General features: G+C 37.8%; 1 protein-coding gene across 1 annotated transcript in view; it reads left to right on the forward strand.

Annotated features, from left to right (window-relative positions):
• LOC104278549 (serine/threonine-protein kinase DCLK2-like) overlaps nucleotides 1-13,663 on the forward strand; it is a gene marked incomplete at both ends in the record, with an annotated part of 16,280 nt that extends 2,617 nt beyond the window's left edge. The window contains 2 exons of the mRNA XM_009875560.1: nucleotides 9,506-9,840; nucleotides 13,577-13,663. Coding sequence (XP_009873862.1) covers nucleotides 9,506-9,840; nucleotides 13,577-13,663 — 422 coding nt within the window. The remainder of the gene's footprint in view (nucleotides 1-9,505; nucleotides 9,841-13,576) is intronic.
• Nucleotides 13,664-19,476: the final 5,813 nt, after the last annotated feature.

The raw sequence follows: 19,476 nt of genomic DNA on the forward strand, positions 1-19,476 counted from the left end.
ATCTGTGTTAAACCTCCCTCAGCTCAAGCCTGTGTATGTAGCTCTCGGACGCTGACGTGCCCCAGTGCAGGAAAGCTCTTTAAGGATTGTTTGCCCTTTATCAGGTTAATATTTCGTTGGGTTATAAAAGGTGGCAGCTTCAAGTTCTGTATCGTAATAGTCCAAATTAGCTGAATTGAGGCACTGATGAGTGCTTTTTTGGGTTTGGCTGTAATTGGCAATCCATGTAACTGTTGTTTTAAGAGGAAAATAGCTAATGCACAGACATATTTTAGATTTCAAATATTACTGTTACAGTTTGAGTCAGCTGTAAATTTGACAAGATCAAAAATTTGAGACAAAAATTTACAAGCTCCATTTTAAATATATTAGATTTCTTAACTGGATATGACAGTCAAAAAAGCATGCTCTGCTGGGCCAGCCTTAGGCAAATATAATTTATATTCCCAGCCCCTTTAGATTAGGGAACAATAATGTGAGTTTGACAGTTTTCTTTGTTTTCTTAGAATGGGAGGAGTGAAGGATTTAATTGTCTGTTCCTGATCTTGTTTGGGCAGACAAATCCAGGGAAGGGATGCAGGTTGGGAATATTATGCCTTTCTTAGAGTTTCTTTCTTTCAACTTTACTGTTGGACATTACACAACTTTTTACTTTTGAATAAGAGATTCCATGGGTAATTTTGTATTTTCAATAGCAACAACGGAATAACAGTTTCATTTGTATTCTCTGCTGAAGCTAAATGTTTGTGTAAATCCTTCACTTTTCTTTAAAAATGCAAGCTTCCTAAAGTGTGGCACAATGGTAATAGAAAGAACTGTGCTACTCCTTAATGCTGACGTTTGTGTTTCTCATTGATGTCAGTTGTGCTTTGTCTCACTATTCAGTGCTTTCAGTGTCTTGGTAGTGAAAGACATGGGGAATCCTCATTGTTAGGGTCTGCTGCAAAGTTGGGACATACTGTTGAATTTTGCGAGAGGAACCCAGTGTAGACACTGTTCCTGGCAAGAAGAGTTATATTGATTTGGCATGTGATAGGCAAGTTTTCTAGTTCCCTAGGTAGGAAGCATTTCTAAGAGTCTTTGTTCTTTCAACTCCAATGCTTAATTAATACAGCCCTTCATAAAATGTCAGCAGTTTCATCTGCTCAACTGTGCAGACAATCAACAGGCACCTGTAGGGAAGTCTGGGCAGGAGGTGGGAAGGTTCTGAGCAGGGCAGTTCTTCTACATGGCTAGGACATTGTAGCATAAGACAATATCTGCTTTAAAGAAATGGGCTCTGCCACACTAATACAGTTTAGAAGTATTTTCTGCCTTAAATCATTGTTGTTATTGCACTTTATGTTTTAATCATGATTAAGTATCTGTGATTCTAGTTGATGCACACTGTTATATTAAGTTAATATCTCTTCTCTTGTCAGGGCAAGCAGATGGTGACACCAAGCAGACAATTTGTATTTTTGCTTCTTCCGGAAAATATGGTTACCTCCTTGTACCCAAGCTGAAAGCTGTAGTGCTTTAAAAAGAGGCAAATACCCTTATTTGTTAAAGCTGCTGTAAAATGGAAGAATAAAAGAAGGATTAGAAATTATAAAGAGCGTATGCTTCCAAATATGTTCAAATATGTTCTAATTATTGTAGTTATAAAGTCCTAGAGAAATAGAGTTTGAATGTGAAATAAATATGAAATTGTTAGTTCTTTTCCAGTCCAAGCAAAAAAAGGTAGTTCCACCACAATGCATCTTCTAGTTTCAGGGACAGGGAAGGATGTAATTTACTGAAGAGTTATTTACTTACTGTGAAGGAGACATGTGGTATTAGGTGGGTTTGATACTAGGTGGCCTTAACTGTCTTCTGAAAACTTTTACCCTGCCTGAGCAGGGAGTTGGACCAGATGTCCTTCAGGACCTCAACTATTCTGTTGTTCTGTGAACCTTGTAGGAAAGCTGCCATCTGAACCTCGTGACAGTGTAAAGTCAAAAGAGGACTAGGAGTAATTGGTCATCTGCTAAAATCCTACTTGTCATCCCAGGTTTTAAAAAGTGCATGGGGAGCTTAAATGCTGTAGGTATTAAAGATCATGATTTACAGAGGGTTACTGGAGGTGATGTGAAAGTGAAGGAATCATAAGAAACTAATGAGGAAGGAAGTTCTGTGAAAGAAAGACAGGAAAGAGAGATCTAAATAATCTAATCCTTAATAAAAGGGGCTGTTTTATTTTTAGATCAGTCCTTTTATACATGCTGTAAACATAATGTTCTGAAAATCTCCTTGGTTTGTTATAGAACACAGGAAGGATACTCTCCCGTGATCCCCAAAGTTAGGTTAGTAGCTCTAATAACTACTATGCTATACTGAATGAGCAGCTTTTAGCACCCTTGAATCTAATGAGTTCCCGCAAAAGAAGCTGACAAACATGAAATGGATAGATGAATGTACGTGGAAACCTGTCCTGTCCTATGTGTTTCGCAGGGGAACAAATGCTTAAAAAGTATGGAGACAAATATTTTCCTTTCTGTAGGGATCTGTGTCAGCTATTCCATTCTTTGTTATGCAATATGCTGGTTACAAACCTAATGCTTTTTCTGACTCTCAAGAGATAGTAGTAAGTACTTGTTAACACCTTGCAAAAAGTAAGCCAGAAAACCTTGGTCAGACGTTTGTTTCAAATATCTTGCCTTGGGATTTTTGAAGTGTTGTTCTTTCCTTCTTTATGTTACCCATTGAGTGGCATATCCACATTTGGGTTTTAACCTAATGCTAAGGAAAATGGAACATCTGCAAGTTTTTCTTTAGTAGTCTCTGTTTTCAAGGACAAAAAGTCTGGATATTTTCTAAGCTATTTGTTAAATGCCTAGCAGCGGGGCTTCAGCTCACAAAACTTGTGCTGTGAAGAACCTCAAGTTGTCAGGCAGCTCTGTTTCCTCAACACTGCCTGTAGTTGCAAGTGATGTACACTTGTGATACAAAAGGACAAGATACGTCCTTCTTCTACCAGTATCTAAAACTGCATAGTTGAATTTTGGAGAGGTCACATACACCCTACTCTCTTTGTATCTTGAAAGATGAGCTAGGTGCATCTCCTGTCAATAACGGTGTTGGAAGAAACAGATGGTAAAAGAAAACTTTTGTAGATGATTTCTTGAGTAGCAAGACAGTACTTAGACAACTGAGGGTCTATGTCTATTTATCAGTCAGACTGACCAATGTAGTCTTGTTTTCTCTTTTATCTATTCTCTTTGTTAATCATCTGTATTTTACAGTTGTGAGGGAATGGCTATGGTTATATTTAGACTGTTAGCTTTCTGAAACTGGAATCCTGTGTTTAAACTGTGTACACACTGCACACACGCAGGTCTTGCTTTGTGGGTGATGCATCTGGTTATTAATGCAGTACAGGTAAGTTATTTAAACGCAGTTAATGTTAATAAGTTAAATGTTAATAGGTGATGTTTCATGTCTTCTAGTTGTTTCTCTAACAATAATATGACATAGAGAATCAGAAGTAAACTTACTCCATTTGGTGATTATATTGTGACCCAAAATATCAGCAGATGTTACTCATTTTAAGTGAGCATATGCCTCATTTGAGGAAATTTTGGTGGTAGCAGGATATGAACTGACACTCTTAGATTGCTCTGGGTACTGTCATGAAGCAACGGATGGATGGCACATATGCTCTGTTGAAATTATAATGCCAGTTTCTAAGGAGGTTTCATACTTCTGCCAAAACTGCTCTGTAGCCTCGTTAAGCTTTCTGCAGCAGAGTAATTTGGCTGAGTTCAGAGTCTCAGCTGTAACCTACATCTAATTCTTGATTTTTTTTTTCTGCGTTAAAAAAAAAAAGTAGTGCTTAATAGATCTTTCTACTCATTAGTCTATAGTTTGCTTCTTTACCTGCAAATCTGAATCCAGTATTAGACTAACTTCATTATCTAGTATAAAAATGAGGGAGTAGATTCATGTTAATACTGATGTTGTAAGCTAAAGACATGGTGTTTATTTCCAGTAACGTGACTGCTGTGACTGTTTGCTAGTTAAGGCTAGCATGCATTAACTTCAAAATCTTTAAAGACTGTAAATGGAAAGTGGACCTTCAAACCGTGAAATTGACCATATTGCAGTCAGCAATGTAAATGTCTGAAGAACTGTTTATGCCTGTTTGTGAAGTTATGTCAACTTTTTAGGGCTGGTAGATGTACAAATGACCAAAAAAAAAGATACAGCCTGATCAAAATGCCACTGAAAAGATTTTCTTAGTAATTGAGATTATATATATTTAGGTTAGACACATGAAAAATGTCATTCGAGGCAGTTAGTGAAACAGACAAATTTATGTATATGGTTTTATCTGTAAAGTTATCTGTTGCTTTGCTAACAATGTTTGAAATCAGTTTGACTGGTTTACACCCCCAAAAAATGACTTCAAAAAATGAGTGTTATATTTTAAACGTTACAAGTATTGGTTTTCTGGGAGAATGTGGAGATTATCGGAAGTGTATATTAATACATGAATTAATGCCCCACAGATTTAAAATCAGGTCATATGTTAAAGCTGTGAACAAACCTTATATGTAACACTACACTTTCAGGCTTTTACCTATGAAATATAATGTAATACTCTTGCAAATTACTTGATGTTTCTTCCAAACAGACATATATAAATGCATTTTTCTACTTCAGAGGATGGCTCAAATAGCAATTTAGAAAATAGCACAGTGTTCAAGAACCAATTCCTGCTCATCAAGGGGTGGTGTTTTCTTAGGCATGTTTTTTGAATACAGTGTTGTGTAGGAAAGTTTCCTGTAGTGAACTTTATAGGTGTGATTTAACTTAGCCCTGCCATTTTTTTCTTCCTTAAGTATTTTCTTCTGTTGAATAATCAATCCTTTTCTTGCCAAAAACAAAGCAGCAATTGGTTTCCTAATTCTGTTTCTAGCAAATTTTTGTTTGGTATTTTGCGAGGTCCTCAGTAGAACTTAGGAACTGTGCTTGAAGTCCTGGCTGTGATGAAATCTAATTAGAAGTTTAAGTAGTAATTTCAATAGAATAAAAACTTCATCCTTTATCTTGTAAGTCATGAACCAAGCAAGTCAATCAGTGCATGCATTTTCTCACTTAGAGTCCTTGCTCTAATTCTGCCATATGGGCCTACCTAGCAGGTGTAGCAATAAAATCTGTTTTCATGTGAAACCTGTGTTAAAAAGTTTAGTTTATATGACTAGTCATATGGTATAGGAAAGCAGGCGTGGAATTTAAAACACTAAACAGTCTGTAACATACTACAGTTCTCAAGTAATTAGTCATTCCTGTATCTGCCAATTATAGGAATTTTTGCAATCAATTTTGCTAGATACTTTTTTTTTAAAAAGTTAAATAGTTCGTGCTTCAACTTCAGACTTTTTTGAAATTTGTTCTTTTAAGGTATTACATTGTTTTAGGTTGAGAGCACTTCCTATTTTTTTTATTGTCAGAAAAAGAAAACTAAAGCCTCTGCTTAAAGAATTAATAAGAAATCTGTAGTAAATGGATCTTCCAACCTATTCAGATAACCAAGAAATTATTTTATTCATGAACCAATATGCTAACTGAACATTTTACAGTGGGACAATTTCTGCTGTTCAAGAGGGTGTTGTAGGTAAAGCTCTGACAGATAGTAGATCACCTTCTGTGATAGTCGTGTATCATAACAAAATATCTTTTTTCATACTATAAAAGACAAAGCTAGCATACCATACTGAGACTCTTCTATGGTAAATCCTCTAGCAAAGGGATCTTTCGTTCTCTAACTGTACTTCTTTACATGAAGCAGTTAATTTATTTCAGGTCAAAGAGCCAGTATCTCAGTAGGATTAATTTTGAGGGGGTGCTGTGTGGTGTTTGGGGTTTTTTTCAACTTTATTAATTTAACCTTCAGCCCTGAATTTTAACTTTGAACAGTCTTGAGTATGTTTGGTTTTTTGTTAATGGTCTAGGAAGTGTGTCTCCTTTTTGAGTTTGAATGGATAATTCTGAACATGTAGTGCTGATTGCTGATATTTTTAATACTTTTGCATAAATCTGGACAGATTATACTGAAGAGGTTACTCCAAAGTGATAGGTGATACCATGTACTGAAGCTTATGTAAAATCTTAGAGGTGCTAGGGGTACTCGGTGTGTTTAGAAAGGTATTCTCATGAGTAGGATGCTGCCAGGTTTATTTATATATAAATTATTATCAGAGGATGATTAAATATTACCAAGGTCTTATGCAGCTCAATACATTTCAAAGCAAGCGGTAAGGGACTTTCCAAAGTTGAATGCCTAATATTATGCACCCAGAATAATGACTAAAATAGCTTTTGTTCATTTTTTCTAGAAGGAAATAATAATTACCATTCTTAACACACACAAACACACACACACACACACACACAAAACCAAACCCAAAACCAAACCCAAAGTCACTTACTAGATACATCCATAGAAGGTTTAGCATGTAATAATGGAAAAAATTGCCCTAAGGGTTTGTGCTGGTTTTTGCTGAGATTGAGCTACTACGAAGAAAATGAACTCTTATGGGGTGATGATTTGGATTTGTGCTGAGAATAGTGTTAACATGGGCATGTTTTCATTACTGCTGAGCAGTGCTCACAGTGTCAAGGACTCTTCTGCTCCTCACCCCACCCCAGCAGTGAGATGCACCAGAAGGTGAGAGGGGACACAGCCAGGACAGCTGACCTCAGCTGGCTAAAGGGATATTCCATAACACATGATACTGTGCTCAGCTCGTAATACTGGGGAAGAAGTGGGAGGCGGGGATATTCAGAGTGATGGTGTTTATCTTTCCAAGTCACTGTTAAACATGATGAAGCCATTCTTTCCTGGGGGTGGCTGTATGACCTGCCTACCTGTGGGAAGTGGTGAATGATTTTCTTGCTTTACTTTGCATGTGTGGCTTTTGCTTTACCTGTTAAGCTATTTTTATCTCAACCCATGAGTTTTTCTCACTTCTACTCTTTCTCTCCCCCATCTCATCACTGGAGGAGAGAGCGAGAAGCTGTGAGGGGCTTAGTTGCTGGCTGGGGTTTAAATCATGCTAAGGTTATACATGACAGAGTAAAGTGGTTGTAGAAGGAAAAATAAAAAATGATCATCAGTTACAACGTTAGTAAGTTATTAAGCTTTGAGATGCTTCTTTGGCAGCACTGTGTTTAGAGATAGAGAGCTTCATGGCTTATTAGAAATTTTTCAGGAAATAAACATAGTATTAGGAAGTGTAGAGGGGGAAGCCTTTGCTTTCTGTTGCAGCTGAGCTCCTGTAACAAAACTTGAATATGTCATGCTGTTTCACAGTAACAGGATAGATGAGTGAAAGGTCTCTGTAAACAGCAGTTGAAAGAGAACTGTCCACCTATTTAGAATCGTAAGATAATTAGTCTGGAGGGGACCTTCTGAGGTCATCTCATCCAGTGTCTTGCTCAAAGCAGGTCTGATTAAATCAGATTGCTTGGAGACTTGTTACAACTTGGCATGTAGCTCTGGGGCAGTGTAAGCTTCTAGGTCACTACAGTTCTTCCTAAGTTGTGAGTTGGCTTTTTGTGTTTTTTTTTTTGTTGTTGTTGTATTTTTTTATCCCCTACTTTAGGTTAGTGCTAGTGTGCATACAGCTGTGTGGAAATCCCATTCAAGTTCATGGACTGAAAACAGCTCATTTTTCTTTGCTGATTTTTGGAGAGAAGAGGAAGAGTCTTGTTTTGTCTATATTGGTTTCTGATTTGTGCACCACTTGGTCTATGAGTATGAGGAGGAACGATGGGAATGAGTGAAGAGGCAGAATACAGGCAAAGCAGTGGCATCCATGAAACCTCACACCAAATTATTTCTTTGTGCCTCTGTGGAATGCAGTCACAGTGATGTCTGTGGAGGGAGAACTGGCTGCCAAACTTTCCCAAACAAAATCATTGTTAACTTGACTTAATTATAATCTGTTTTCTTTCAGATACAGCAAGTACACTTTCAAGAAGGTCTAAATACAAGATAAATTAGAAAGCACTGTAATTGGTGTGGGGAAAGAAACACAAAAAAGTCTTTCAGATCACAGTAATTCTTCAGGAGTTTGAAAGTACTTTACTATCTTGCTTTTAGAATAAGCTGCACGATTTCAAAGCTAAATCAGCTCTCCAAACTGGAGTTCAGAAAGTAAAAGCATTGTTGAAAAGTTTTCTATTGTGTATCTAAATATAGGAACATATTGTGTAACTTTGATGGTACTGTCTGATAGATGTATGTGTACTCTTTACTCCTCCTGCTGTGTATATAAGGAGGTGAGTTTCATTTGTTCCACCAGTGACCTTGAGTGTTTAGTTTTAATCTTAGAACGAGCTAAGCATTTTAAGATATAGGTAGCTCTTCTGCCAGGAGGAATGGTGAGTTCAGTCAGTTTGGAATGCTTCCCTTTCATCCTTCTGGCAATACTCTGCCTCTTCGAAAAAGTCTTTGGATGTCATTTTGTGAGACTAAGGGGATGCGGGTTGCAGAAATAACCTAGAGTTAAAAATGTTCGTTGTCGTGGTCTGAATGTTGCTGTCAAACATAGAAGAGTTGTGGAAAACAGCAAATAGTTTGAAGAGAAGACTGTCCTCCTCTAGGAAAAACAAAAAATAAAGCCAGTTATTCTTCAGCCTGGCATTATGTGAAGGAATGGAGAAAAAGTACAAATTCCTTAGGTACTACTTCTAAGTAATTTGATGTAAAGGTGTATATTACTAGCCTGTGATAACTTTTTTTTTTTTTGTCCTCTGACTTCCTTTTCATGACTTCAGGAGACGACAGCAGTACGGGCTTTGAATTAGGAAAGAAATTGAGGAAGTGCAGGTGCTTTATATGTTACTGTAGTCTCGAAGTCTCATTTGTGGCCATAACCAGTATTTATTGGTCTAAAAAATATTGACATGAATACATTTCAAGAGTGTGTCTTTGGTAGAAAGGCAGTAACTCCTGGTAAATTAGTGTGGCCTTCAGGGCAAGGTTCTTGAGAGGCTTGAATTCTCTTCTGTTAAAACTTATTCCTTTAAAATCATTCATTATTAAACACGGCTTTGTGTGTTGTACGCAATTCTTGAAGTATATACTTAAGGAATATATAGGGAAGGACCTGGATATTTGCTGTATGAAAATGCTCCTAGTGTCATGTATTGTGAGTTCAAGTAATTTAAGCACTGGCAAAATGGCTCTGTAGTTGGAACCAAAAGAAGTGGGGAAATATCTTCAACTCTTTCATTACCCTTTACTGTTGTGTTTGGGTTTTTTAATTTCTTAACCAGAAATCTTTCGAAACTTGTTCAAACCAATCTATGAATGTATTGTTTGGGTGGAAAGCTCTGATAAATTGCAGTCCTTCGTTTAAAATGGCCTACAGTTGAAATAGAGGAAAATCACTCCTTCTGAAAAATTTGTCTTTTTTTAATTGAAAAATGTGGCTGCAAAACACATTAAATTATGAAAATGTCATCTTTTTTTCAGGTGAAAGTTACGTATGTGCATCCAATGAACCATATCGCAAAGTTGATTATACCAAGAATGTCAATCCAAACTGGTGTGTGAACATAAGGACTGGGTCCAGTCGCTCCTTGACATCTTTGACATCCTCAAAGAGTGAAGTGAAGGAGAGTAAAGATTTCATTAAACCCAAATTAGTGACTGTTATTAGGAGTGGAGTAAAACCACGGAAAGCTGTGAGAATTCTGCTGAACAAGAAGACTGCTCACTCCTTCGAACAGGTCTTGACTGACATCACAGAAGCCATTAAGTTAGATTCGGGTGTAGTCAAGAGACTTTGTACCCTGGATGGAAAGCAGGTAGGAGAACAAAATTGCTGTGACCATCTAATAATTATAAGTTAATCTAAGCTTTTTTGTTTTCATAACTTGAATTCTTGTTACTGTATATGCTTTAACCTGCTTCTGAATAATAAATGGCAACTTTAAAAATTTGTGCTAATATTTTAGTATCTACAAAAATTTAAATTTTATATAATGCAAAAGTTGACCACTTTACATTCTAAGTAAAAAAAAAAAGTATCTCTCATTCTAATTGTCGCATTACTAAAAAAAGTTAAGTAATACAGTTTAAAATAAACATTTCAAAGCAAACTTGTAAAAATGTGTGTTTTCAGAAGCAGAGTCATGTTTTCAAACTACTACATAGTGCTGAGTAGTATAAGAAGAGTACTGCTGCCTCCTTCCATTTCACTTCCACAGTAGCAAAAGGCCTGAAATGTTTGTCTGAAGGTAGTAACTGCTATTATCTAAGTCAAGAATTTTATGTAAAATATGTAGTTTTGGGGGGGTGGTCATATCTTTGCAACTTGCTTCCGCTTTTAGTTTTACCACTGCAAAAACATGCTGCTGGGATTAGTGATGCAGTAGGTCTTTTATTCTCACTCAGAGATACAAAGGACTGGCCCACAGAATGTTCTGCTGCACCAGGTTGAAGTGTCAGGAATATATTTGCTATTGATCAGTCAGATTAATGACTCAGCCCTTCATGGGACAGGACTGTGATACTTTATACTTTCATTTGACACTGATGTGGAACTTTGCCAGTGTTGTGACTTCAGTAATGCACAGCACCACAGGCTGCAAAGTAGATCATGTTCAGTATCAGGTATCCGAACTGTTGGATTGTTGACTAAATAGTAGGATCCTTGCTCATTCAAGAGGTGCTTTTGCTCATCAGCATATCTACGTGTTTGCATGAATTACTTGTAAAACTTCCAGTTGTGTTCAAACAAGTGTGGGATTTTTTTATTGTTTAATGCTTTATAATGGTTGTGATCATACAGACTACTTGAAAAGCACCTTTTTATACTGAAAGCTGTTAGAAAATGTATTGCAGAACAAGTGGGCTTAGATTGTCCTGATAGCAGGTCTGTGTGTTTATATTTCGCGTGCTGTGGATACACTTTTTATAATTAAGTACTTCTGTTCTTTGGTATTAAATATAGCATGGCAGATGCATCACTGAGACTTGATTTTTAGTATTTGGTGGCACTATAATGTGCTCTTTAGTTCTTCGAATAGGTTTGATTTTTAATGAGATTTGTTAACATGATTTGGTAAGAGACATGTTCTAGCATACCCTAAATTTGATTTAGTCATGTTTCATTTAACTCATAATAAAATAGATTTGAGGTTATTTATTTTACTATAGTTAGTATCTTTTGCCTGTGAAGTCTTCTGTCACCGTCTCCTGGTAAGATGGTTTTAATCTTCTCCAGCAAGTAGACAGAAAGAGTCAGGAAAGCAAACTGCAAGAACTAGGATTCTTAGTTCAGATTCACCTTTGCTACTTCATTGTTAATACAGTAGAAACTCACTGGTCTGCATGAATGTGGAAGATGCAGTAGTGCCTCTGGGATCAGTAAGATTAATTAATGTTAAATCTCGCATATATTGTTTGCACATTACTGTCACCCATGGTGGATGATGGCTGTCTTCAGTCCACAATGAGGATGACCAAACATCGGTAACGGTCCAAAAAAAGTATAAGAGTTCTACTTGCTGCAGTACCTCCTCCTGCCCTTCTGTGGTAAAGGCATTAATCAAAATTGGACTGCAGCTATAGATGCTCTCAAGCAGGATTGAGAAATCTCTAGTTCTCACTGCTAACAGTCTGCAAATAGCTGCTGCTTGCAACTGCCTCTCTGTAAACTCTTTCAGTAGCAGTGCATAAGTATGGAGACCTCCCTTTTGTTTGGAAGAGAGGCCCTTTGCTTTTCTGTAGATTTAGGGAAGGAGCCTGTGCTTGCGCAACTCTAGTGTAATCATGATTTAAGTGGTCATGGGATATAGTGTCGCAGATAGAAGACTTATAGCTTTAAACACCCTAATAATAAAAGCCACCTTCTGCTTGTACAGGATGATAAAGACTTTTTGAGGTTTTTCGTTGTTTTTCTTTCTTCTTTCTTTTTCCCTAAAGTGAAGGGCTGACCCCACTGTGAGGCAATAAGGGTTTTATTTTTATTTTTTTTTCCTTTCTTTGCTGCTGGTATAGGTAGAGGTTGATGCCCAAGGGCTTTGTGGAATTTGGCAAATAGAGGGTTGATTTATTGCCAGTTACCAATTGGTGGAAATTTCTGAGCCTATTTTCTCTAATGTAGTAATTGCTTATTCTTCTAAATCTGCTAGGGAGGCAGCTCTTTCATGTTCGTTGTACTTTTGGCACAGCTTGAAAGGCAGCCATTAAAAAACCCCAACATTTTGTAAATGGCTGAGCTCCTATAAATGCAGCTCTTGTGTTTCTCAAGATTTTTTTCTTTGCCCTGCTCCTTCATATTTAATCTCTGAGGAAATACATATTTTTTGTGGGTTTTGTGAGTGAATAGGTTTAGATTTTATTTCCTGCTTAATATGGAATTGATACCGAAAATTCAGGAGTTTAAAACACGGATGTGTAAAATTTGTATCCTTTTATTAGGGAATGTATTGTTAGCTTGCCGGCAATTTTGATTCCAGTAGACCTATTTAACATGTATAGTAAGAAATGATCATGAAACAAGTGATATATGATGAAATCTTTTTAATTTTCAACAGTGCAACAGAAAGTATATCCTCGAAGTAGTTTTTATTTACTCTTTCAACTTCATTAATCTTGACCATAGCAGCATCTTGATGATCATAGTAACAGAGGATAACATACATGTTGGATATTTTCGTTGATTATTGTGTGAAGACAGAGAATTATCTAGCTTTAAATTGTAAGATTTTATAATATTTACAAGGTTTTCTTTTATGTTCTGTTCCAATATGGATGTCGTAACTTGGCATATTAGTGCTTTGTAGCCTCAAGTACAGAACGTGTTTTCTTTCCTACTACACTGATGCAGTGCTGACTTTCCACTTTTAAGCTCTTGAGCAATCAACTTGTGTTTTTTACCTCCTAAGACTTTTGTGATGATTTCTATGTGAGGAAAAATATTCCTGTAAAAGTAACTAGGCTTTAACTTTGCAGTGTAAGCTTCTGCTATTCCAGTCTTTGTGCTTCTGACATTGAGATTTGCTTAATATATTTTCCTGACCAAAGTGTTTTCCTTACTTGGCTGCATTTTTTTCTTCCTATTCTCTGCTGGGATCTGTCACTATCCTACTGTGAAGTAAGGACAGTCAGACTGAAACTTCTCCAGTTGGGAAGTTAACCCTTTGTTATCTCAGAAGAGAATGGAGGGTTTCTGTCTTCCTAAACAAGCTTCAAGCTTCAGTCATTGTAAATTGTAAAGTAGCAACTTAATAGTAAATTATCTGCACTGATCATTTAAAAGAGTATATGTATGGGGGGTTTTGAGGAGTTTTCTGGTAGAAGTTCAGGAAAAGCCATACAGAACTCTGAAGCATGCATTATTTGACATACAAAAGAAAATTAAATCTTCACTCCAGGAAGATAGTAACTTTTTAAGCTTTCATTGTGTTGCAGTTTCATGGATTAATATGCATAACAAGATTGAAAAGGTGGATGAGCGACGTTTTCTAGTCTCCATTCCCAAAATAGTGAGAGCATACCACAAATAAGCCTTATTTTAATGGTTTTTTTTAACAGGTATGTTGGTGGCTATCTCTGAAACCAGAAGCTCCCAAATTTTGTGTTAACAAAGTTTTTCATAAGGTGCCCGTTAAAAGTAAACAGGTAACTGAAGAAAATAGTAGGTCTAGAATAATCATCAGACTTACCATGCTCTCCTCTTCATAACTTTTTATTTTCCAGTGATAGATGTGAAAAATTTTTATAGAGGTGATAGCTTCTGTAAACTGGATTTTATATTTACCTTGTAGTGGAAACACTGTGGAGGCCAACTGAAGCTGTTAACATACCCTTCATAGAGGGCAGAAACCAAAACAAAGGATGAGCAGGACAGGTCTCATTTGTTAGCACAACAAATATTCCCCCTATTCTTGTTTTATTTCTTTTGGTACATAGGCTTGTGTCATTCAGATCTGAAAATCTCCATTAATGTAGTATATATACTAGAATCTTAATCTCAATGAGAGCTGACTATTTAGTACTGAGACAAGTTTTGAGACACATGGATTTTGGTTTTTTCAGTTTTCCAGTTTTGTATGCAAAGTCATACATGGATTAGGTTTGGATTTTAAAAATAATTTTATTGCAGTTAACTGAGTAGTTCAGCAAATATTTACCTTTAGTTCAATTCTCTCCTACCTAATGAGAGTAGAAAGGCTACTTGTTTTTCAGCTGTATCTTTATGCATTGGCACTAAGGGTTAGGTATACTTTTTTTGTTTTAATGTGTTATTTAATTGTACTGTTACATGACTGTCTGGTATCTCATTGCAGGCAGAGAAACAGCTGTAACATGGAAGCAAGTTTCTGTTAGCAGGCATTATGTGGAGCTGAAAGCTACTGAAACAAAAATAAGTCTTTATCTTACATTTTAGGCTCTAACCTAGTATAGGTGCTTTCACAAATGTGTTAGAAATAGAACAGATTTGAATTTCTGCTACCGGCAATTTTACAAGAACATAGAAAGCTCTGACTTTTTTGCAGTTCTAGTTCTGCTGAAATTTAAAACAGCGCTTTAAGCTGAAATGTTGCATTAACCTGCAAGTGTGAGAGGAAAAAATCCTTAAGCTTTTACATTCCTCACAACTCTTAAAAAGACTTATATATTGTTAAGGAGGAATGGAATGATTCTCTGTATTGCAAAAGTTTGCCATTTTTGGACAGGGAGTTATTCCTCACCTAGCTTCAAGCCTTTGAACAGTAGTGGTAGTCAATGCATTCATCTTAAAGGCTGAGGGTCAGAAGAGGTAAACTTTTATAGAAAGTGATTTAAAATTTGTCAGCCAAGCTGCAGCAGACTACTTGGTGATCTGACGCTATGGATATGGTTGACAGTGTAACTACTGAAAGAGTAGATCTATTGGATAGAAAGGCTTTTCAGAATTTACAGTTCATGTCCACAACAAAAAAGCATGTTAATCTACTTACTACGTGGCAAATTACACAGAATGAAAGTTATAGCAGCTTGGGGGGTGTGTGGGGAATCACTGCAGTCTTTCTGTTGCTTTATAAGACTTAAATATCAGCAGAATGTGTGCAACATTGCATGAGTGAATGGGAATTGGACCATTCTCTTGATGCAGCAGTGGTTAGTGCTGCAATGTGAGAGTGGAATATCTGCTTGGAAGAGGCGTATATATTGTTGGGTTTGGTTGTGGTTTGTTTTTTTTGTTTGGGGTTGTGGGTTTGGTTTTTTTTAACTGTTATGAGTCCACAAACTAACGTTGTGTGACAAACAGAAAAACATATTGATGGAGATGCAACCAGAAGTAGTATTTAAATTGTCTTTAAAAGAGAGAGAACTTCAGTGAGAATGGCAACGAAGTAGCCTGGGATATGAAATCAGAGAAGATACACAGAGTACAGAGGAGGAAAACAAAAGCTCATACTAGATATTGTCAAGAGCCATGTTTCTCATTCACTGGATGGACATGAGACAAAACCAATGTGGAAGAACTAAAGATTATTTTCCAAGGCATAGGAAACTCCCGAAAAAGGGTATAGAGGAGCCCTGGAAGAGTCTAACGCTCCTACAGCTAACGTTCATTGGATGAGTGTCCCTATGGTTGAGCTGAATAAACTTCACTCTCAGATTCATGAGGAGGAGTTAAAAAAAAGTGAGGAAGCCGTACTGTGATTCACTTGCTGATAGTTGGCTGGATCCTTTTTCCCTTCTAGGAGTAAATATATAGCAGTGGCACACCTGTATTAGCTGGAAGTAGAAGAGTTCCATGTTGTTTGCTACAGTCACCTTTATGTGTATGGCATGGCTGAGCCCACCCAGCCAACAACAAAGAACCGCACAGCTGCTTGCTCACTCCTACCCTCTTTCTTTTCAGGATGGGGAGGAGAAAATTCAGTCTTGAACATTGAGATTAAAGATGGAGATGGCTTGCTCCCCAGTTTTGGTCACAGGCAAAAACCAGAGTAGACTCAGGGAGAAAACATAAATATAAATACCAAACCCACTGCCAGTTTACCAATCAATTAGATCAGAGTAGGATAGTGAGAAAATAAACACAACCAGATCTTAAATACACCTTCTCCCCACCTCTCCCTTTCTCCCAGCTACTTTTCCGCTGTCACTGGTGCAGGGAGGCAGGGGATGGAGGTGCGGTCTGTTCATTACACACTGACTATGCTGCTCCTTCCTCCTCAGGGAGAGGACACCTCACAATCTTCCCCTGCTGCAATGTGGTGTCCCTCTCATGGGAGACAGTCCTCCTCAAACTTCTTCAATGTGAATCCTTCCACATGGTTGCAGTTCTTCCCAAACTGCTGCAGTATGATTCCCTCCTGCAATCTGCAGTCTGCTCAGCAATGGACTACGCCAGCACGGGCTTCCCTCAGAGTCATGGCATGCTTTGGGCACAGCCCTCTGCTTCCATGTGCTGCAGGGGCTCAGCCTGCCAGCTCACGATGGGCCTCAGGGAAATCTCTGCTCTGGTGCCCTTCTCACCCTCCTCCCTCGCTGACCTTGAAGACCACGTGGCTGCTCCTCTCACCTATCCCTCCTCTGCAAAACAAAGAAATCCCCAACACAAAGGAGGTTGTCCAACAGGTTTCCCCTCTTAAATACATTGATTGCAGAGGTGCTGATTGGCTTGGCCTTGGCCGGAGGTGGATCTGACTTTTACCTGGGGGAGGCTCTGTAAGCTTTGCACAGGAGCCACCCCCTAGGCTCCCTGCTAACAAAAAACCCTGCCAGACCCAAGCCGTCAATGTGTTATAGACTGGAAGGGCTCTGCCATAGCACCTATCTATTCAGGGAGCCTGCTTGTTTGGATTGAGCTCAGGACACAAAATGCTTCAACAGAGTGTGTGATGTGAGGGTTTGGGGGTTTTGTTGTTGTTTTTAACAGTAAAGACTTACGAGCCAATGACTTGACTGGGGAGAGAGACAAGGGGAAGGGAACAATAGTGGCTACTTCCTTGTATCTCTAGTAAGCTTTTTGACGCTGTCTTTTCGTATCAGTCAGGGAAGCATGGTCTAGAAAACATGCACTATTTACTGGATGCACAATTGGAAGACTGTTGGTCTGAATGATTATTGATGGTTCACTGCCAAACTGGGATTTTATATTGAGTAGGGGTCAGTGAATATGTCTATGCTAGACACTGTAAATGACCTGGAAGAGGGAGTGGAGGATATGCTTAATAAATACAAAGAACACACCAAACAGATGAGCTGCAGGAAACTTGGACAACAGAAAATTAGAATAATCTTGACAAACTGCAGAAATAGTTTAGGATAAAGCAGGTTGAATAATCTTAAACTCACTGTTTATCAACAATGCAGATAGGAAGTGGCAAGTAGTTCTGGTTAACGTGATAAAGGATCACAGCTGAGGATGAATTAATTGTGTCAATAGTTGTGCATAGGAGAGGAAAGCCGACATCCATACAGAAGTTACAGTCAATCATCTTGTTTCTGATATAGCTGCCAGGTGGCCATACTGCTCTGTCTCACTTGCTGCAGTGATAGGAACAAGGGACAGCTTTATTATCGAAAATCAAGAAAACAGTTAAAAGAATTAAGAAAAAATGTTCTATGAAGAAAGATTGAAGGAAATGGGAAATAGTTTTCAGGGTGATTAACAAAATAGCAGCAAAGAAAAAGATTATTTCTGTGTCTTCCTTGTCTATGGAAAAAGAAATAATAGGCTTAAATTTTCTCAGATCTCATGGAACTTGGTGGTTATTAGTCACTGTAAAGTTAAGATTAATGAATAGGTGATTTTTGTTGGAGTAGATAAATGGGGTCCAACAGTCTCTGATATTTCTGAAAAAAATTGTATGCATGTGGTTTTGAGTGTGTTCAGTAACTGAAGGCTATCTACAGCTTCGGAACTACAGATAAAATAAAAAAATCTGACTTCCAGTTAGCAGCGAAATGTGCATGTATACTCACTTGCACCCCATGGAGAATTCATACAGCAGGGTTTACAGTTAGAGTAAGTTTTACCCCAATACTAGCAAACCTAATATTTTATATGAAACGTGATTTAGTGGAAGTGGGGCTGGTGGTAGAGGCTAGAATTGTTTCAGAGGACTGTGGAGAGATGTCTATCTAGTCACTGTGGGATACAAATCTTGCAAGCCCAGGGAAGACAAAAGAATTCAAGTGGAGGAAGTCTATATGACAGGAAACGAATTCATGCACGGACACTGCTACATGATATTTTTGTTCAGACTTCTAATTGGAATGCTCAGAACTGGAAACTGGTTATTTATTGCTAGAAGAAAGGAGGAAGCAGTCTACTCAAAGAGAGGAGATAATTTTGGCCTCCATCCATGGACATAGTACCTCCATCCATGGACATAGTAATATTCCCATCTGTAGTTATTTATGGAAGGAAGTGTTATCTGAAACAGTTGTCCAACTACTATTTTGAAGAAAAAAGAAAAATCAAAATGATAAGTATATTGTTAAAATGTAAGAGAATTGTAATGCCTAAGGCACCACAGAAAAGTTATTTAGAAAGAAACAGAACCTTGAACTTCTAGTGAATCATCTCAGAAGAGTTTCTTAAACTGGAAGTGAACAGTAATGCTGAGGAAGCTCTTCAGCTTTGTTGCATATGCAACAAATAAAGGTCATGACATGTGAAATAGCCACAGTCTAGCATTGGAAAACTTGGCTCTCTGGAACAAAGGTCTTTAGAATTTGTTTGGGAGTGGGAGGAGGGGAACACATGTGTATTATTCTTACTTTCCGGAGATCAATAACACAAAATCCAGTGCAGATAAAACAGAGATTGTATGTCTCTCTCCTCCCTGTGGGAATACATGATTCTAGCTCTGGGGTTGTGGTGTAACATTACTTAGAATGTAATGGTTGGGGTCCAGAGGGTGTCGACTTCATTGTTTTCAGTGTGGTAAGGTTTAGATACATAATTAGTAATACCCATTGCCATAAAACTAACAAGACGGTGAAGTGAGATGTTAAAATAATGGAATATTTCTGAAAATGAACACGAAATCAGACCCTGATGCGAAGTCAGCACTTTTAAATTTGAGCGTGGCAGCCAAAAAAAAAGTTGCTCGAAGCAAGCATGTGCGTCCTGTTAAAAGTGACATACAACTTGCTGGAGTCTTTGTGGATCTATAGAGCGGATAAATCCTACCGTGTTTTCAATTTTTGTCTGTGCGCACCACGAGCTGACAGCACTTAATAAAAATGACATGCTGCACAGTGTGGGAAGCAGTCACTGCAAAAATAGTGGTGTCACCAGCGGTAACGTTGTATCTTTGTTGATGTATGATTGCAATAATTTTAGTGCTGGGTTACAGAAATGGTGCATGTAGCTTTTGGAAGAAAAGAGTGGTACGCAGTCATTGTCTGCCATCTGCCATGCTAAAGATTGAATCACATGACTTGGAAACTAAACCTTGGGAATTTGTTGTGTCCTGCTGAGC

The sequence above is a fragment of the Apaloderma vittatum genome, unplaced genomic scaffold (assembly GCF_000703405.1).
Source record: "Apaloderma vittatum isolate BGI_N311 unplaced genomic scaffold, ASM70340v1 scaffold14868, whole genome shotgun sequence".
Classification (NCBI taxonomy): domain Eukaryota; kingdom Metazoa; phylum Chordata; class Aves; order Trogoniformes; family Trogonidae; genus Apaloderma; species Apaloderma vittatum.